General features: G+C 38.2%; 2 protein-coding genes across 4 annotated transcripts in view; one reads left to right on the top strand and one right to left on the bottom strand.

The window, feature by feature from the left end:
* Positions 1–131: 131 nt before the first annotated feature.
* Positions 132–17590, top strand: zgc:158260 (uncharacterized protein LOC571389 homolog). 3 transcript variants are annotated; one of them, XR_004632402.1, is made up of 4 exons: positions 132–389; positions 16702–17038; positions 17196–17340; positions 17453–17590. XR_004632402.1 is itself a non-coding variant. In XM_034691911.1 (4 exons), exons 1-3 carry the CDS (start codon positions 13662–13664, stop codon positions 17316–17318), a joined length of 510 nt encoding a protein of 169 aa, XP_034547802.1. In that variant the 5' UTR covers positions 13562–13661; the 3' UTR covers positions 17319–17336; positions 17453–17590. The 3 variants fall into 3 exon arrangements, 2 of the variants coding, with proteins under 2 accessions (XP_034547802.1, XP_034547801.1); XM_034691911.1 differs by lacking the exon at positions 132–389 and adding an exon at positions 13562–13711 and having other exon boundaries at positions 17196–17336; XM_034691910.1 differs by lacking the exon at positions 132–389 and adding an exon at positions 13562–13711.
* The window catches only part of LOC117818814 (coiled-coil domain-containing protein 158-like), a 23395-nt gene continuing 15188 nt past the window's right edge, over positions 9928–18134 (bottom strand). The window contains exon 23 of the mRNA XM_034691906.1: positions 9928–9960. Within this exon, the coding sequence (XP_034547797.1) occupies positions 9953–9960 (8 nt within the window). The 3' untranslated portion in view covers positions 9928–9952. The remainder of the gene's footprint in view (positions 9961–18134) is intronic.

Here is an 18134-nt window from a genome sequence, read left to right as displayed (position 1 = left end):
TCATAGACATGCACGCGCCTGTGGTAGTAATAATGCACCTGTCTAATGAGCTTACCGGGGATGTGGTGGTGCACGTGCTCAGGTAAATGCTTTACATTTTTCTTAAAACATTAAACTCTTGAAGTGCATCCCTCAGCAGCTCTTTGACCAAACACACAGAGTCGAAGATGCTGGAGTTCCGTTACCTTTTTTATAAGACATTCCTCTATCTCACCTCATCGCGTCTCCTTAAATAAGCGCAGCGTGCACATGAATAATGCGCCATTCAGGCGACCAACTATCATTGACGTGAGCTCTTTGTCCGACCGACTCGAGCTGTGATTGGCTACTGCCCTCCCGGACCACCGTCTCAAGACCACCCCTCCTGCGCGCTGATTGGTCCGAGCCTGGTGAGTGCGATGTTGAATTTGATCGACTGATTTCGGGGCGGGGTTTCTATAAAGGGGGAACCGAAGGCATGTTTCTCTCGCTCTGACAGAAAGTGATGTTCTTGTGGCGGACAAGGAGCCCACGTAGACCACAGATGATGTAGTTGCAGAAAAGAAAAATGTAGATGAATCATGATCTGCATTATGGGAATCTCGTGTCTCATTAATTTAAGTCATTTCATATCTTTAAAAGTACTTCTATACCTTTCTTTTTACAGAGAGTATTTTTATTTGTATTAAGAACTTTGTTTGTGTTTAATTTTACCACAAAGTTCCATTCACCACGTCTAATTCCTTGTGTGTGCGAGCTCACTTGGCAATAAAGCTTTCTTGAATCTTGAATCTTGTATCTGAATCAAGAGGGAATATTAAAGCACATAAATAATATTTCATGAAGTTATCTTTATGTGGTGGAAAAATGACCCTGCAGAAAAAATGTAAATTAATCATTGTCTGCATTATGGGCATCTCATGTCTCAGTAAAGGCATTTCATATCTTTAAAAGTACTTCTATACCTTTCTTTTTACAGATAGTATTTTTTATTTGTATTAAGAACTTTGTTTGTGTTTAAGTTTACCACAAAGCTCCATTCACCACGTCTAATTCCTTGTTTGTGCGAACTCACTTGGCAATAAAGCTTTCTTGAATCTTGAATCTTGAATCTTGAATCTGAATCAAGAGGATATATTGAAGCACATAAATAACATTTATGAAGTTATCTTCATGTGGTGGAAAAAAGACCCTGCAGAACAGAAGGAGTGATACACAAAACAATGGAGGACACAATTAGCAAGAAAACATGTTTTAGCCAGACAAAATAACATTTCAGAGTAATATCTTTAAAATTTTATAAAGGATGCTTGAAAAAACTTGTTACTTAAGTATACTCATCATGCTCAACCACATATTCATAAACAGGTGTCCATCTTCTTTGAACTGTATAAATACAAAATTCCCCCTCTTTCTTACTTTCAATATGGTTCAAGATTTTCACATTTCCCATCAAGCTCTTCTCTTTGATTTGAATTAGGTAGAGCTTGGATGGAAAAAGCAAACAAGTAAGATCAAACCACAGTCCTATAAGACAGCAACAATATTTCTAAATAACAACTGGCAGTTTTTATTCCCAAATGTAGCTTCTGATTGTTGCCTGTACAGTCTGAAGAGATAGGATACCAGTTATGATGCAAAGTCAAGTATTTTAAGCGTAGAAATGTTTTTACTTTGAAGAGAAAATTAAACTTGCTGTGGCTCTCTTTCATGATTTTACCTGCAAAAGTATCATTGAGAGGAACTAGAGTACAAGTACAAACACTTCCCTATGAAAGAGGGTAGGGCCTTGTTCCTGACATAGCCCAGGGGCCTTAATTTTCAAGATTAAATGCTTGTGCAAGCAATCGCATTTAAGAGAAATGTGCCAGCAGTTCATTTTGAAATGACAATAAGAAGTAGTACATGACCTTGACCGTATTTGTCATTCTGCAATGATGAAACGTTTCCTTTTTTTTTTTTGCACATGTAATAAACCAGTATTTCAACAGTCAAGGGGATGGTGTAAATACAAACAGAAGGAAATAAGCAACGAAAACAACTTTTCAGCTACAGTCGAATGACTCCATTTGTTTCAGCACAGCAAACACGAGTCTGTGCCATGCAGCTTTTGGCTGCTGGTTGGACATTTCTCTCAGAGCTTTGGTCCAGTGGACATTGATTTTTGATCAGAGGCGATTTTTCTGTGTTCATTTATCACTCTGATCTGGTCCTATAGCAGCACAATACTTAGACTGACACCTTATCCACATTAGTATTCTTAGAGTATGCATGTCAGATTTCTTTTTGGGAAATGATTGGTTAAATGCTTTAAAATCTAGAGTTGCACCAACTAGTTTGTGGCTGTCTAAGTTACTTTAAACTAGATGTTTTACACCTCTAAATGCAGTCACTGCCTCACAACTAGAGGGTCATGAATGTGTAAACAGGATTTCTTTTGTAATACGATCACATTTTAATGCCACAAAAGGTCAGGGCTGACATTTTTCTAGGACTTTTTGATGCCCTGTGGACTGTGTGGCATTCAAAGCATCTAACTGGTGTGAAGCTGAAACGGGACACTGGGAATTGTGAGCCACCAGTCACCTTATTTACAGACAACACCAGCTGCTTTTACTCTAAATTCCAGTGTGCAGATACCAGGTTAAATCTGCCTAACTCCCGAGCTATACTAGTCATTCACGGATTCACCGTGCTCATTGACTGGAGTATATCTGGTGTTTGGTTACATCCTGTTAGAAAATGCTTTATGGGCAGTAATGGACGGCCTGAGAGGTGAGTACGGTCATGCAGAGGCCTCTTTCATAACCCATTCATAAATAAAGCAGGACAAAAGACAATTTTTTCCTCAGGAAGTGATATACATCATGTTGTTTGAAGTCTGTAACTGGAAGGAACTGACTGGGCTGGACTCTTAACATTAATGTAAGTGAGTGTTGCCTCATTGTACTCAGCCTTATGGTAACCTCAGAGGATGGGGGCTTCAGGAGGGGGGCGGCATCTGTTCAAACAAGGGGAGTAAAAAATGCTAAAGAAAATCATCAGGGGGGAAGGATAACAGTCAAGTAATGCAGCAACATTGTTTCTGCCAAAAGAAAGGGCCTGTGGGAGGGGGGTGAAGGGGGGTAAAACAGTTCAACCTTTGTGATGGTTTCTTTTTATGTTTGGTCAGCAGAGCAACACTGATTTCTTTTTTCTGTTTTTTTGTTGTTGGACTTGTTGGACGCTGAAGGCACCCAGCTTAGAAGGCCTACACAAAGCTATTTGATGATTTGTGTTTTTATGTGAATATCTCTATGTACAGCATCTTACAAGGGGTTCATGGTGAGAACAGGCCAGGCATTCACACACTACAACAAGGAGACTTTTATCCAGAGGCTAAATAATTTTGGATAAGTTTTTCAAACTAGTGTCCACTGTTCCCACAGATCATTCATTGTGTTCAAAAACATGTTTTGTCCCACACACTAAAAAAGTCACACCACTAGCTTTTGTTTTGCACTTTGAAGACACGGCTACAGTGCAAATGTGGTCAAACAGCAAGCACTTTTATCCAGATACAGATGTCCATTCATGGGTTTGGAGAAAAAAGTATTCTCTGAATGTTTCGTGCATTCTGCCTAGTCAGCCTTTTAGGGTGGACTGTGATAACCGTGCAAAATGGACTATGTGCTAACTCATGTGGGCTTTACTTCACATTGTGTTAAGGTCACCATCCTCACACACCCAGTAATTATAATGAGAACTCAGTTCAGAGTATGTCACTCCCCTTTCCACTTGATGAAGAGAAAGTTTGCAGTGATGGGAACTGTAAATCTAGTTTGAAGTCTAATGGGTGTAGTCAGACTGTAGAGGCCAAACATAAAAGCCTTTAACCTTTAGCATTGTAGAAGTTATCAAATAAAACATGCAGTATGCAAACAATGATTCATCTCTCAAGTTCTTTTACGGCACAAATAAAACTTCAGGCGCTTTAGCTTGCAAAGCTTTCTGGGGTAATACATACTTTTGCATGAAGATGGCAACAAGGACATGAATGTGATTGAATAAAGGTAACTACTGAACGACTGGGCATGCTGACTTCACTTGTCTAATCAAAACTCTATTGCCTTTGATGGCAAGTTGTTCAATGTAAATATAACCTTTCAAAGTAGGCGGTATTTTAATGATTGTCATAATGAAGCCACATGAAATGTGAAAACATTATGCTCAACATTGTGACGCAAACGTGCAAACACGACATCAGAGGACCTCTACTCAGCACAGTAGAGGGAACATAACAAAGGGCTGCATTAGAAAGCTTGGCTGTTTGAATAACAGCGCTCAACGTCAGCTCAGGTGATATAAAAACAACAGCAACTATCTGAAACAGTTGCCAATAAAAATACAATAGAGGCCAGTTGTGGCAAATTGGGTGTAGTCGAAACCATCCTGTACTATCTATCAGACATGAAGCGTGACAGTCTACAGTCAATCTAGCAGCTGTGTAAGGATGTAAAAGTGCAGGTTCAACTTTGAGCTTCATTATAAGGTCAGCATCTAAGATGCTTACAACAGCAATACAAAACACTGATGGTAAACACTTTGCTATTTAGCAGGTTCACTAACTTTTAGTTAGGTCATGTGCTGCAACTGGATTAGGATCACAAGATTCACCTTAAGATGGACACCACCAGGCAAAAGGTAGCCCAGGAGGCCCAAAACCAAGCATCATAACACTGTGACTCAGGAGCTTGAAAAGATGAACCTGTTGTAGAGAGAGCACAGTATGCAGCCAAGGACAGAGAGCAATGAGGGGTGCTCATTGGAGCCATATGTCCCATCGGGAATAAAGAAAAGAACTAAGAAAGGTTCACTATCTTAGTTCAGCGTTTTAGCATGCTAACCGTTTCAAATTAGCTAAACTCAACAGTAAAGAGAAACAGTTGTAGGAAGTTTGATCTGACTGACTTTTAAAACATTTAGAGAGCAAAATCTTCAGCCAAGTTTTCCTGTTTTTGATCACATTTGCAGTCTTCCACAGCAGAGCACGAAACATTTGGATGGCAGATAAAGATGGGATGTCTTTTTGAACTTTAAAATGATCGGATTTATTTAACTGATTATCAAGTCTGAGAACAAAACTGTTTCTTCTGGTTCATAGTATAAACGTTTTGCACTGTTAGACTGATATATGAAAATTACCTTTTAAAACTACATCCATACTGCCCTTATCTATGATTGGGCGGGTAAATGCAATAAAAATGGTGATCCTACCTAGATTTTTATATCTTTTTCAAAACCTGCCAATATACCTGAAAGCTTCTTTTTTTAAACAGCTTGATTCTATTATAATGCCATTTATATGGGGTTATAAATCACCTAGAATATCCAAGGCTCACCTTCACAAACCTCTTAAAAAGGGGGGTCTCGGCCTACCTATTTTCAAACATTACTACTGGGCAGCTAACTCCAGGGCTCTTACATACTGGAAATGCAAAGTAGGAGAGCTTGACAAGAACCCATTGTGGCTACAGTTAGAGGCCTCTGCGGCTGGTAACTCTTCACTTCCCGCTTTTTTGTTTTCTGGCTCTGCCTTGGCTGACAAGTCAGTTAAAAAAAACTTTATCCTGAATAATTCATTACGGATATTAAACCAAATAAAAATGGCTCACCAACTTTCTAATGATTTCATACATGCTCCCATATGTAAGAATCATTCATTTAAGCCTGGACAGTTGGATGGAGTGTTTGCAGTCTGGAATGAGAGGGGTATCAGAACCTTTCTTGATCTTTATATCGATGGTCATTTTGCATCATTTTTTCAATTAAGCACCAAGTACAACCTTCCAAATTCACATTTTTTTCGATACCTGCAAATCAGACACTATGTTAAGGATAAATGGCCACAATTTGAATCAACCCCTAACACACATTCATTCCTCAATGGTCTCTTGCTCCCCCCAGACTCCAGGCAGCTCGTATCAAAATTTGTGAACTGTTTTACAATTTCAGTTTCTTCAGATCATATTAGGGAAGCTTGGGCCAGGGATTTGAATGAGGAGGTATCCACCGAGTTCTGGGAAGAAGCAATGTCACGGATTCATTGTTGTTCTATCAACTCACGCTACAGATTAATCCAGTACAAAGTGATGCACAGACTGCACTTTTCAAAGACCAAACTCCATCACATCTTTCCTTCAGTGTCTTCTGAATGTGATAGATGCTCTTCTGCCGAAGGATCTCTGGCACATCTTTTCTGGTTTTGCCCTGTATTACACAACTTCTGGTCCTCCATTTTTGAGTTTTTCACAAAAGCCTACTCAAGAGACATTCAACCCGACCACAACCTGGCCATCTTTGGATGCTCTGCAGAGACTTTCAAGTGGTCATATGATATGCAGACTGCCTTGCACTTGGGGATGGTGGTTGCTAAAAAACTTATTCTCCTTACATGGAAGTCCACCTCACCACCCTGTTTCTTGCACTGGCTTAAGGACATGCTATATGTTTAACAAATGGAAAAGCTGCGTTTGCACAAACCCAACACACAGAGTAAATTTGAGAAAGTTTGGGGACCTTTTTTGGCACAATGTCACATTGACCCGTCAATATAGGAGGGAATTGGTGAGCCCTTAAACCTCTTTCCACCAACTATTCATGTCGCCTTACCTTATTGCTGAGTTGTTACTTTAGTGATAAAAATTATGAAACACTATTTATGTATCTCTGTGAACTGGCAGCACTGTTTTTGTTTTGTTCTTCTTTGGTTGTTTTTGTTTATTTCTCTCTGCTAATACTTATCAGTACCATACTCTTTGTTTGTTTACTTAGGTGTTTCACTTTGTATTGTATGGTGCTCTGTTTACGACATACTTCACTTTGTAAAAACGAAAAACTATAAATAAAATATTGAAAAAAAAAAAAACTACATCCCACATCATGTACAGTTTTTTTTCTCTCTAGTTTTCTATGGTTTGAAGAACTGTAGCTAATGTCTATCTCATAATGGCATGCTTTTCAAGGCATCTTAATTTAAACACAAAATTTTGGAGGAGCAGTATTTTTACTTGACCGCAAAAGTCTACCGTCTGTAAGATGACACGTGAAAACCGACCACGTCGTCCAGCAGTCACATTCCATCATCTGTCCTCCCTATAAGCAGCTCCCTCCTCACATCAACCCTACAGAAACAAGATTAACTCTTTCTGTAAACACTGCTTGACACGGTGAGCAGAGTTCGCCACCCCACAGGGCTGCACCGCTGTGGAGCCTGGTACTGAACATTAAGTCACGGTGCATTCGAAGCTGAGACAGCCTTTGTAAGGTCTCAGACTGATATACAGGCGTGTTTGTGGGAGTGGAGACTAGTGGGGAGTGGCAGACCTTTTCACTGGAGGTGATTAATGTAAACTGAGCCATTAAGGAGAATGGGAAGAGTACACTACACTGAATTTATTTCTGGATTAATCATTCCTTGCTCTCCTTGGAGAGGATCGCTGTGACCGAAAGAACTTGCTGTGTTCACACTGATTATTGAAAAGTTAGGTAATATGAGATACCTAGATTGTGCAGCAAGAATAAAAGCAGGTACTGAGATCGGCTCCAATATCATTTACCAAGGTACTTACATTTCCAGCTTCTTTATACCTCAACACAACAGTTTAAGGTTAAAATGTCATACTTCCAACTTCACTGATCTGGCAAATAACATCTCTACAGCTCAAGATGTGACAAAAGGAACACATCAACCTCATATTAAATACAATTAAGATTAAAGATTTAAAAAACAGTGCCCCAAAGAACAATCCAAGGCACACTGTAGTATTTGTGTTGAATTAAAATGCTGTAATTTTACTCTGACTTATATTGTAACAAGGTTTTAATCAGGGTACTGCCTTGGAATATTATTTAAAAGGACAGTTGCAGTTTTTGTATTGACTGAGTTGACTGTGCAACCACCCCTTCACAAGAAGAATGAAGCCCAGCAACCCTGAAGTATCCAAAGAGTCCCTGAAATTGATCAAAACGAAGATCTAGCAGCGCCTGTACTGTTGAGAATAAAAAGTTCTTGTCTACGTCAGGCTTTTGGTTAAGGTGGATGAGTCGGAATATCCATAAAACAAAATACACCAGCATTCATTGGGAACAGACCTTGCTAATGAATACCCGGAAATATGCAAAATTTGACCTTTTCAGGAATTGCATCACGCCTCAAATCATTAGTTAAATGATAAGAAACATAAACTCTGTAAAGGAGGTTGTTTAAAGTGCTGTTTGTCTGTTTTCACTAGGACTACTGGAAACTACTAATAAATAAATGTGATTGATGAAGCATATGTCACAGAGGAACCCATTATATTTTGATAAGATCCAGATCCCATACACAAGCAAACAATAAAGGTCAATCTGACTCATGCAAAAACAATATTTGACCAAACTGAAGTGTTTTAGTTTCGCACATTTACAAGTTATAGAAGTCTTGGGGATTGCATTGGCAGAGGTCTGTGCCCTCTGACTGCCTTTCTAGGAAAATCATATTTTCCATCACTGTTTCCTTTTATCAGAGGTTTGAATGCTTCAGTTGTATTATGTCCACAAACTGGGCCCTGGTCTGAGAAGTAGTGCAAGCAGTTGTTTATCTTGTCGTAACCAACTCCTCTATCCACTGTCCCTGATTTGCATTTTCATTTGCACAGATCCTATCAAATTTGTTAGAAGTTGTGCAAATCTGGAAAGATTTTATCTGTGTTGCTGGCCATTAAAAAAAAAAGTTATTTCTACAAATGTTTGTGATGGGATTACTCAAATAAATTTGAGGTTTACAGAGGTGAAATAATCCCATTATTCAAAAAAGAAACAAAGGCTGGAAAACAGCCCAAAAAACAACTGCAACCTTGTCTGGCAGGACACATTAGTCATTAATCTCAAAACATTTAGACTCTTTGACGGGAGGCCTTACTCAAGGTTGGGACCTTTGCGTAAACTGCTAACACATACATAAATTTGTTCAAGTTTGAAATCAGGCCTACATCAGCATCATGTAAATGACAATTTATCATATGACTACTTGACATGAACTAACAACCAAGGTGCTTCTTTGTTGTATGTTTTCTATATGTTTTGTCATGGTGTGACTTTCCAGTTTATTTACTAAACAGCAGTTGAGTGCCAAACTGACCATACAGTTCCTTTGTGCAGCGAGGTGTGGTTCATTTCCCACCATTCAACTAATATGTTTTGTAACAGGAGACAGCGGCTCATTGTTCCTGCACGAAGCAACAGTGTTAATTTGAGAAACCCACTATCACACCACATTACAAAGGTAGAAAAATAACACTGTTGGTCTTTATAAAAACCTGGTCTGAACACATGTTCCAGTGTTCCTCATGACTTTACACAGTGACCCTGCTTAGCCCGGCTGTAGCCCTGGCTGGCGTGAGAGGGGAGTTATGCAACAATCTATGCATTGTGTATAGGATGACAAAGCCAGCTCACAGTTTAGGATGCACTCTGGTTTTGTGAGGCCACAATACAGAAAACAATGACAGTAAAAATAAAGTGTAAAGTCATGAGGAGGTACTAAAAAGCTTCAAACTGGAATGTTTCTTAAATCAGAAATGGTGACAGGAAAAAAAAGTCTTGAAAATGTGTTCAATTACTGGAGTTCACTTTGATCATATTCAGTAATGAAAAGTTACATTTATTAACCGGATTTCTTACCTGAATACTTGATTCTGATTGGTCAAAACCCCTTGACATCTAATAATTTTTTTCATCCATGTGTGGTTGTGGGAATAGGTTTTTAGGGTCATTTTATATTTAGTGTTACTAGTTTTTATACTTACAAGCTCATTTATACATGAATTTAGTACATTCCATTTGTTTTACAGTGATTACGTATTCCATGACAGACCTCGTCTTCTTAACTACCGTGAGTTAGAAGTGACTTCACGATCCCACCGGCCCAGAGGCATCCTGGTTTCTTAGAATGTCACAACACTGAAAAAAACAAATCATATATAAATGAAAAAGATTATCTGTTGTGGCCTTGATATGTACACAGTTACATTTGAACACAGGCAATACAAATAATGAGATGATAACGCAATCAGAAGACACAACTGCAAGAGTAACAGAATAGTACTGTAGAGAGGTTACAGGCCTACAGGTCAGGGAGCAGGGACAAAGTTTCGACTGTTTCGCCCTGATTCATGTTTTCTCGTCAAACTGTTGGGTAGCATCTCTGGGAAATTCAGTCAGGTTATTATTCCATTTAAAAACTGGAGGATGTGATGCTAATTAATAATGAAAAGGCTTTTAAATAAGATTCACCAGAATAGGACCTTGAGCACAGGACACTGAAGAGGAGGAGGAAACTCTTCATGCAACACCTGTATTACATCCTGTGCAGATACTGTGTAAGAGAGTTAGGTACATCCTCTCCAAAGGATTGTGTTCTGAGGTCCCTCCACATCCTAAAGGCTGTTGAAGAGGGTTAAAAGTGGCCTTAAAGTCCTTTTCACTTAAAAAGCCATTGGGCTGCCAAACCCTCTGATTTTCACCATAAACAAAAACATTTCCTGTGTATCACACCGGTTTCCGTCAATTGTGATGAACCTCTCGATGAGAAGTAGAAAGTCTCTGGAGGAAAATTAATATTGTACTGTTGCTTTGTTACCCCTTACTGTTTTTGTAAATTTTATTGTGTATGTGTGGAATAAATAAATACAAGAACACACGTCATCAAACAAACAGTAAGGAGGGACTTCCCTTTAAACCCTTTCTGCACGAGATTCATGCATATACATAGTGCATATATGATAAAATAATGTAATCATTTTTTGTTTTTCGATCATGGAGAGATTTGTTTTGCAAATTGCATTCAATACTTCTGCACTGATCATATCAGTCTTACATGCAAACACAACGCCCTTATGTTTGTATGTGTTAAATGCACTGTAGATACAAGTAATCCACATCCCAATATTTACTCCCACATTTTTTTTTCCAAAGGGGCTGGGCTTTCCCAAGTCAGGCCATCTTCGGCAACCATTTAGAGAGCTGTTTGAAGACAATAACAAATGACCCAGGTGTCGCATTTCAATATTTATACATCAGGATGCATGAGAAGGAAATCCTTCTGGAGAGGAAAGTAAAGTGCGGTACGTAAAGTTTGGAGTAAACACAGTCTCAGGCGTTTCCTCACTGCAATCAAGGACACAGATAAGATGAGAGCATGGCCAAAAGATAAAAACATGATAAGAGAGCTCCTTGTGAGCTCTTTGTAAATGTAAACTTTGAAGGAGCTGAGAGGCAGCCTTATTTATAACTTGCGCACCATGTGTATATTTGAGTTCATCCAGACAGGAATAAATCAGATGTATTAGTGGTAGGATGGCAGGATTTACCAGTTCCTTAACAGATGGGCCAGTTGCAGCTTTGAAATAAGGAAAAAGAGCTACAGCTGACCACAATCTCTTAACAAACAAAGTTATTCAAGGGATCTAAATGGCAAAAAAAAGCCCAAGCTGGCAGTTTCATGATGGGAATCCACTCAAAATGAAAGGGTTCAAATATAAGCAAACATAGAACATCTAAATATGGGTGCTAGGTTTGATACATCTGGCAGTTGTAAAAAAGAAAGCAGGAAATTCAGGTCACCAGCAGACAAGAAAGGGGGAAGCAAAAGGCCTTACACTGACATTTGGCCTCTTCAGGTCACTGTGTGTCACCAAGTCTGACTCAAGTATGTAGGAGAAAGCTGTTAAAACACTTTGTGGGCCGACACAGGGTCACATGAGCGAAGTTCCATCTTCAATCTAAAGCTGGAAATTCCTCAGAGAAGTGGTGCCACACTGACGCAGCATGGCCATGACTACATCATCCACTCAGAGAGCCGCGCTGCTGCTTGTGTTACATCATGACAGAGCGTCAGAGCGGTCCTGTGACAGCACGAGGAATATGTAGGCAAGAGAACTACAATATGAATCTAACAGGGGGCTTAAGTTGAAGAGAACAAGGAATCTGAAGAAGGATGTATCAATACCAGGTTTCAATGATTGCTTTGAGACCAACTGTAAACAATGGGAAAGTGATATAATAAAAAACAGCAATGTCAGACATTAATAAGGCAAACATTTATTTCAACTTCATTTTAGGACGAACATTTGATTTTTAACTGTTTAAGGAACCAAAAATCGATGGTATCTTATAGCTAATTGTGCACAAATGAACATTCAAATATCAAAAGTGAATTCAAATGTCAGTGTTTTATGGCTGCATTAAGGGCCGACTGTGTCACTGAAACGGCGCATTAGACAGTTCACTGGCTGCATTCAAACTGTGTGCTAAGTCGTTTTGTTTCTATAAATAGGGCTCATCAACGTTGGAAGAGGGGAAACAGAAGTCCCTCTGTCCCTGCAGTGATTTCCCCGTTGTTTAAACAGCAGGAGAGTTTTGGGAGTTGAACTCAGGCTAATTAGCTAATTTATCAGCCCTGAAGGGAACAACATGTGATTCAATCCAGTCAACAACATTCACTTTTCTATAAAACAGACCCTGTCGGGAATCTTTGCAGAATCTCTCACATGATAACAGTTAATTTAGGGCACTACTACGCTGTATCGGAAGCCAGCATTAGTTTTGGGAAAGTTCCTGTAAGAACAGTGGGGGAAAAGGCAAAAGCAGGTAGAAGAGTGAAACTACAAGGTACATGAAGCAGTGATGGAATACAACTACGAACATTTTCTTAGACACTTTATAAATTACACTTGATTATTTATATTTTATTGCAATTCCATAACTGTGTGAATTGTTTTTAGATAGATCATTTACATATAGGCTTCTCTTATCAGCTCAAAAAACTATGCATACAAAGGTAAATAAAGCAAATGAAACTGCCTCCATTTCAACAGCTACATTACAATTTTGCTCACACTGTAGGCTTTTATTATAACACATGAGTACTTGTGGCGATAATATATGTTGGTTCTTACCAAGGTAGTTAAAAATGAAAGGCTTTTACATCAGGGGGATTTACACTGTAGTGTTACTCAGGTAAATTATTTGAATAAATGCCCACCACCAATTAAGAGGCTTGTTTTTCAGGAATACAAGGTTCTTATCAACACTGATAACAGGTAATGGTTGCAAGGCCGTAGTTAATTTTGGCATTAAACTATACAACAAATTTTCTAACAAGGAGAGCCCCCTAGTGTTCAGATAGCGACACACAAAGGGAGTCCACATGGGATTTTAAACCCACTTTTCTCACATTAATTGTGATAAATAGCCTTCTGACTTGGACACTCACACTGGAGGATGAGAGGCACAGCTGGTTGAACGCCATGCTTTAATATAAAGAGATATTCTCACATTTAATGTCATGCATGGAACATAGCAGCTGTACCTACAGAGACAAACACTCTATACATGCACTTAGAGGTAACCAAATATCACTGCTCACATGCCAGTTATCTATAGTAACTATGCACAGTCCACACACACACATCAGAGGCTCCCACATGGAGCTGGATTTAAGTCCAGCCCCACAAGACTCCTCTGTTGTCTTGGTTACCAATTAACAAACTGCTCTGAGGTCACGAGCCAGCTCTTGAAAACCGTATGAAATGTGATTTTATCGAAGGAAATCAGCGTTTTTCTGCATTTTTCCTCTTTCCTTATTAAATAAAATTGATTAAATGGATATCACTGGCATGGATATAAATAAAACAAGTCCTCTTTTCCCTTGGTAAGTGACATTTAACGTTGTGTTTTACAGTTTTCAGGGTTAGCAGCACTGTGGTAGGCTGCTCTGTTGACATGTGGACCAGCAGGTGAAGAAGTAGGCCCATTTGAATAAGCTCAGTTACAATTGTTCTGCTACTTATTACTGGTTACTTCAGAGATAATGATATTATATATGTTTTTTTTAACTGTCTGCTTTTTATATAATTTATCTACTCAATTTTCTTAATATTTTTAGCCTTTTATTAAATTTTCAACTCTTGTCTTAACCGTTTTATTCATTTAAACTATTTCTAATTTCAATGTTGATTTGATGCTTTAACATATTTTAATCACACATATGTTATTGTTGTTGGTGTTCATTGGTCTCTATTTTAAAATGTTTTTTTTAAAGATATTTTTATTGATCATTTTCTTATTAGAAAGCATTCAAGACATTCAAACTTTACTAACTTTACAGACAAAAAACAAACAAAGAAATTACAACACTATGGCAGTTCTGAAAAAATAAACAGAAAGAGAACCCAACAATAATGAAGTTAGTAAATCAAAACTTCACTTTAAGTGATGGGCTCTAACGAAACTCTAACAGTAGCAGTAGATTATGAATTTTACATGGGTATGATTTATCTCCAGATTCACTTTCAGCTTAGAAGGGTATCAAGCTTGTCTCTAATGTGTCCATGTTTTCTCAAACTTATCAGAGGAGTTATGTATTGTGAATCTCAGTTTTTCAAGTTTACAGTGCTGCATCATATCTCTCAGCCAACCATTGTTGTTTTTTAATACGTTTTGCCATTTTTAGTTCTGATTCTTTCTTTTTTTCAATCTCTGTAAAGCACTTTGGGTTGCATTTGATTTGCATGAAAGGTGCTATATAAACAAAGCTTTATTGATTGAGTTAAAATAATCAACTCTTTGAAATGTAATGTATGTAGATTAAACTACCAAATTATTTATGAGGTGGTTGAAATAAACTTTATAAACTAGCCTACATTGTAAAACTGCTTGTGATTTAATTCATCGCTATTACAAATATCCAGTATATTATAATGCAATAATATAAATGGAGCTAGTTTGACCAGTAAGTGCTTTTACTTTTGAAACTTTAATTGCACTGGTTGTATAACTACTTGTATGTCAGTGAAATCTTCAAACTAGTACGATATTCTTTATATAATTATTATGATATTAGAGTACATTTGCAGATTCCCTGTTTAATTTTACTGTTGTTTTAGATTTTAATTTGTTTTTTTGTGAATCCAGTTTTATTGTTTTATTGGCTCAATTGTTTTATTTATCATTAATTCCAGCACAACCTGATTGTATTGTATCTTGAACACCGAATGTTTATCTATTCTTTTATTGTTATTTTAATCTGCCAGGGTGCGTTTGTACCCTTGGTGTAAAGCACCTTGTAACTGTTGTAACTGTGTTTTGAAAGGTGCTATACAAGTACAATTTATTATTATGTTTATTATTCTCTCATCTCTCCAACATTGCTGCAAATTGTTGTGATTATGTATTTTGAACGTCAAAACTTATTCTGCAGTCACTGACTACATCTGTAAGATTACTGCAGTGTAGTGAAAATCAGTCTTTGCAGTGCACTTGAGTAAAAGTAGAAAATAACACACAAAGCCCTAAAGGGAGTAAACCAAAACAGACTTGAAAAAAGTCTTCAGAAGATGTGTTATTCACTTTCAGATTTACAACATTTCTTAATAAAATGTTCTATATTATTACTGTCAATCTAAAGTTCACCTTAACTGAACCAGTGTGAAGACAGGACATACAATGTTTACGAGGGGAGGAGAGAAAGTTACTCAGAATTTAGAGAAGGAGGAAGAGGCAGAGGCAGGAATAGATAAGATAAAGCATGTAACCACTGGTATGCACACTGCTACATTTAGACCGACAGTATCTGATGTATGTCTTTGTTTATAAAAGAGCTGAAAGAGGATCCTCCTCAACCCTTTAGGTTGAAATTTAAAAAACTCTGATGCTGGATGAGTCCTGAATGATCTGATAGGACAGGCTTTGCAATAAACACAAGACAAATTTCTCAATATTGTAGTGTTTGAGTCATTACTTGCTGGAATAACTACTTGAGAGACTAAACATTTTTCCAGGGCGCGGCTTAAAAACCCAGATGACTCAGTGGTAGTGCTCAGAGTTTAAAATCCTCAACAAAGTTGTCTGTAACATATTTTTATTTCATATCAGCTGATGAGCTGCCTAAATTTCTGTCTAAATCAAATCGAGAACTAGACTACACTCTGATGCAAAATTTTACACCACCGCAGTCAGCCTCTTTAAGAAAAGCCGTACGAGTTTAGCAAGATACCTGGGTCAGAGTGTTCAAGACGGAAAACATGTTTTTCATATGATCATAGAGTCCAAAAACAGAGAACAGTGTACACAAGGTTATCCAGCTTTCCGATCCCAAAATGATAAACCAAATTAAAGGATGACACATCAAAGAGAGCCTCGCTGGAGAAGATGAACTGTCTGTTCGTCTCTGTTTTGGTTAGAGATACACAATGACCTGTCTTCACAATGTCCAGACTGAGAGACCAACTGGCAAAATATAAAGGAGGAATGAAAAGATGACTCTGAGTGTAACAGGCATGGGGTTTTAACAGAGACACACCACAATAGTCTTTCAGTCAATGACCTTAAGTATGAAATATTTTGTGGCTGGTGCAGTACTCCTGAATTAAGACTTGTACTGAATTAACACCAAAGTAAAGTACATGTACTCAGTGCAAATTTGAGGCTCAAGGACTTTACTTTGGTCTTTACTTCTGCTGCGTTTCTTTCACTATTGTCAGTCGTTTGCCCATTTGCAACACCAAAACAAAATAAAACCATCAAATAAATACAGAATGGATATTGATTGTGGTACTTCAGGTTCAATTTTAGCTATTATTTCAAGTTTCTGAATCTGCTTTCCTGCTTTAGTAAAGTTTTTATATTCCTGTTCATCCTCAGGTACAAAGAGAGACTGAAGACAAGGTTCCTCAATCCTCCCAAAAACAAGGTTTCTTTGGTCTGCAGTTTTGTAAACACAGGTCTTGATGACTTCAGCGACTGTCCGTCACTTCTATCAGGGGCCCAGAGAGGTGTCTCGCCTGTTCTTTTTCACAGCACCCAAAACAAAAAATCCAATCAGAAGCAGAGACAGAGCATCTCTAAAGAGCATGCCTGCTTCTCAAAGCAGATGATCCAAAAACAGCTTCGCAAAGAATATATTGCTGCTGTGGAGGAAAAACTGACAAAGTGTCCTCTAACAATGTACCCGCACTATAAAGATCACATGACTCCAGAGGTAAGTGGAATCAAAGGCTGTCTGTTCTTTCAAGATGTAACTTGCCAAAAGACTCAGGCCTGTATTTTAAGAAGAGGTCCAGATGACAAATGAGGCCTGAACAAAGCATAACACTTTGAATACATCATATTCATAAAGTGCTTTTTGTTCTCTCAAGTTATTTCATAAGGTGGCGTCAATTTTGGACCCAGAGATGTGCGTGAATGACGCCTCCAGACTTCCTACACCCACGGAGCACCATGTGGCAGAGGACAATGACAAAAACTGTAAAGAAGAATAAGAATAACTCCAACTGAATGCAAGTATGCTGGCAGACTGTTATAAACTAAATTACATAAAACCTTACATATAACAGACTATTGAAAATGACCAGATGAATGATGACCTTGTATATATTTTGCTATCTTTTTATAGCAGCCATGACGTGGACGAGCCAAGTTCCAGAAACTGTTATTAAACATCAACAGAAATGCTGTCAGCCAAACTGTCCATGGAGATCAATCTGGCACCCACAAGGACATGAAGTTAAAAGATTTAAAAGTTTCCAGCAACTTTTTGTGTTGATTTGTTTTATTGCTCTTATTAATATACTCATTACAATAACATTTGTCTCAACACTTGAATGAAAAATAGACTTTCCCTCCTCTACATCCACAACTTTTTCTGTTTGAGCGGAGGACCCCAACAATCCTCTCTCCCTGCCACCAACACCTCAGACTATCATGTCTTTGAAAGCCTCCAAACCAATTAAAATACAAGAAGAGTGATATTCATAAATACTTAAGCCCTCGAAGACAGGGAAAATATCAAGTTTGATGTCTGCAAACAGAACTCCACTGTTGGAAGAACTGACACAGATGACACTGCAAGACCGAGGCAACCTGTCCAAGGAGCTGGCCTTTGATTCCCAACAAAATTATATATCATGGCTACCATCTTCTGAACCTCATGACAATTCATGCCCTCTAATAAACACTTGGAGCAGTTGTTTGGCTGACAGAATGAAGACTTGAAGCAGCTGTTTGTAACTGTAGCTGTCAAGAGTTATGAAATACACTTTGGACCAAAGGCTTAGGGAGCGTATACAGTTGAAACC

This window comes from Notolabrus celidotus, chromosome 9 (genome assembly GCF_009762535.1).
Source record: "Notolabrus celidotus isolate fNotCel1 chromosome 9, fNotCel1.pri, whole genome shotgun sequence".
In the NCBI taxonomy this organism is placed as follows: domain Eukaryota; kingdom Metazoa; phylum Chordata; class Actinopteri; order Labriformes; family Labridae; genus Notolabrus; species Notolabrus celidotus.
This window is presented reverse-complemented; position numbering and strand designations above follow the sequence as displayed.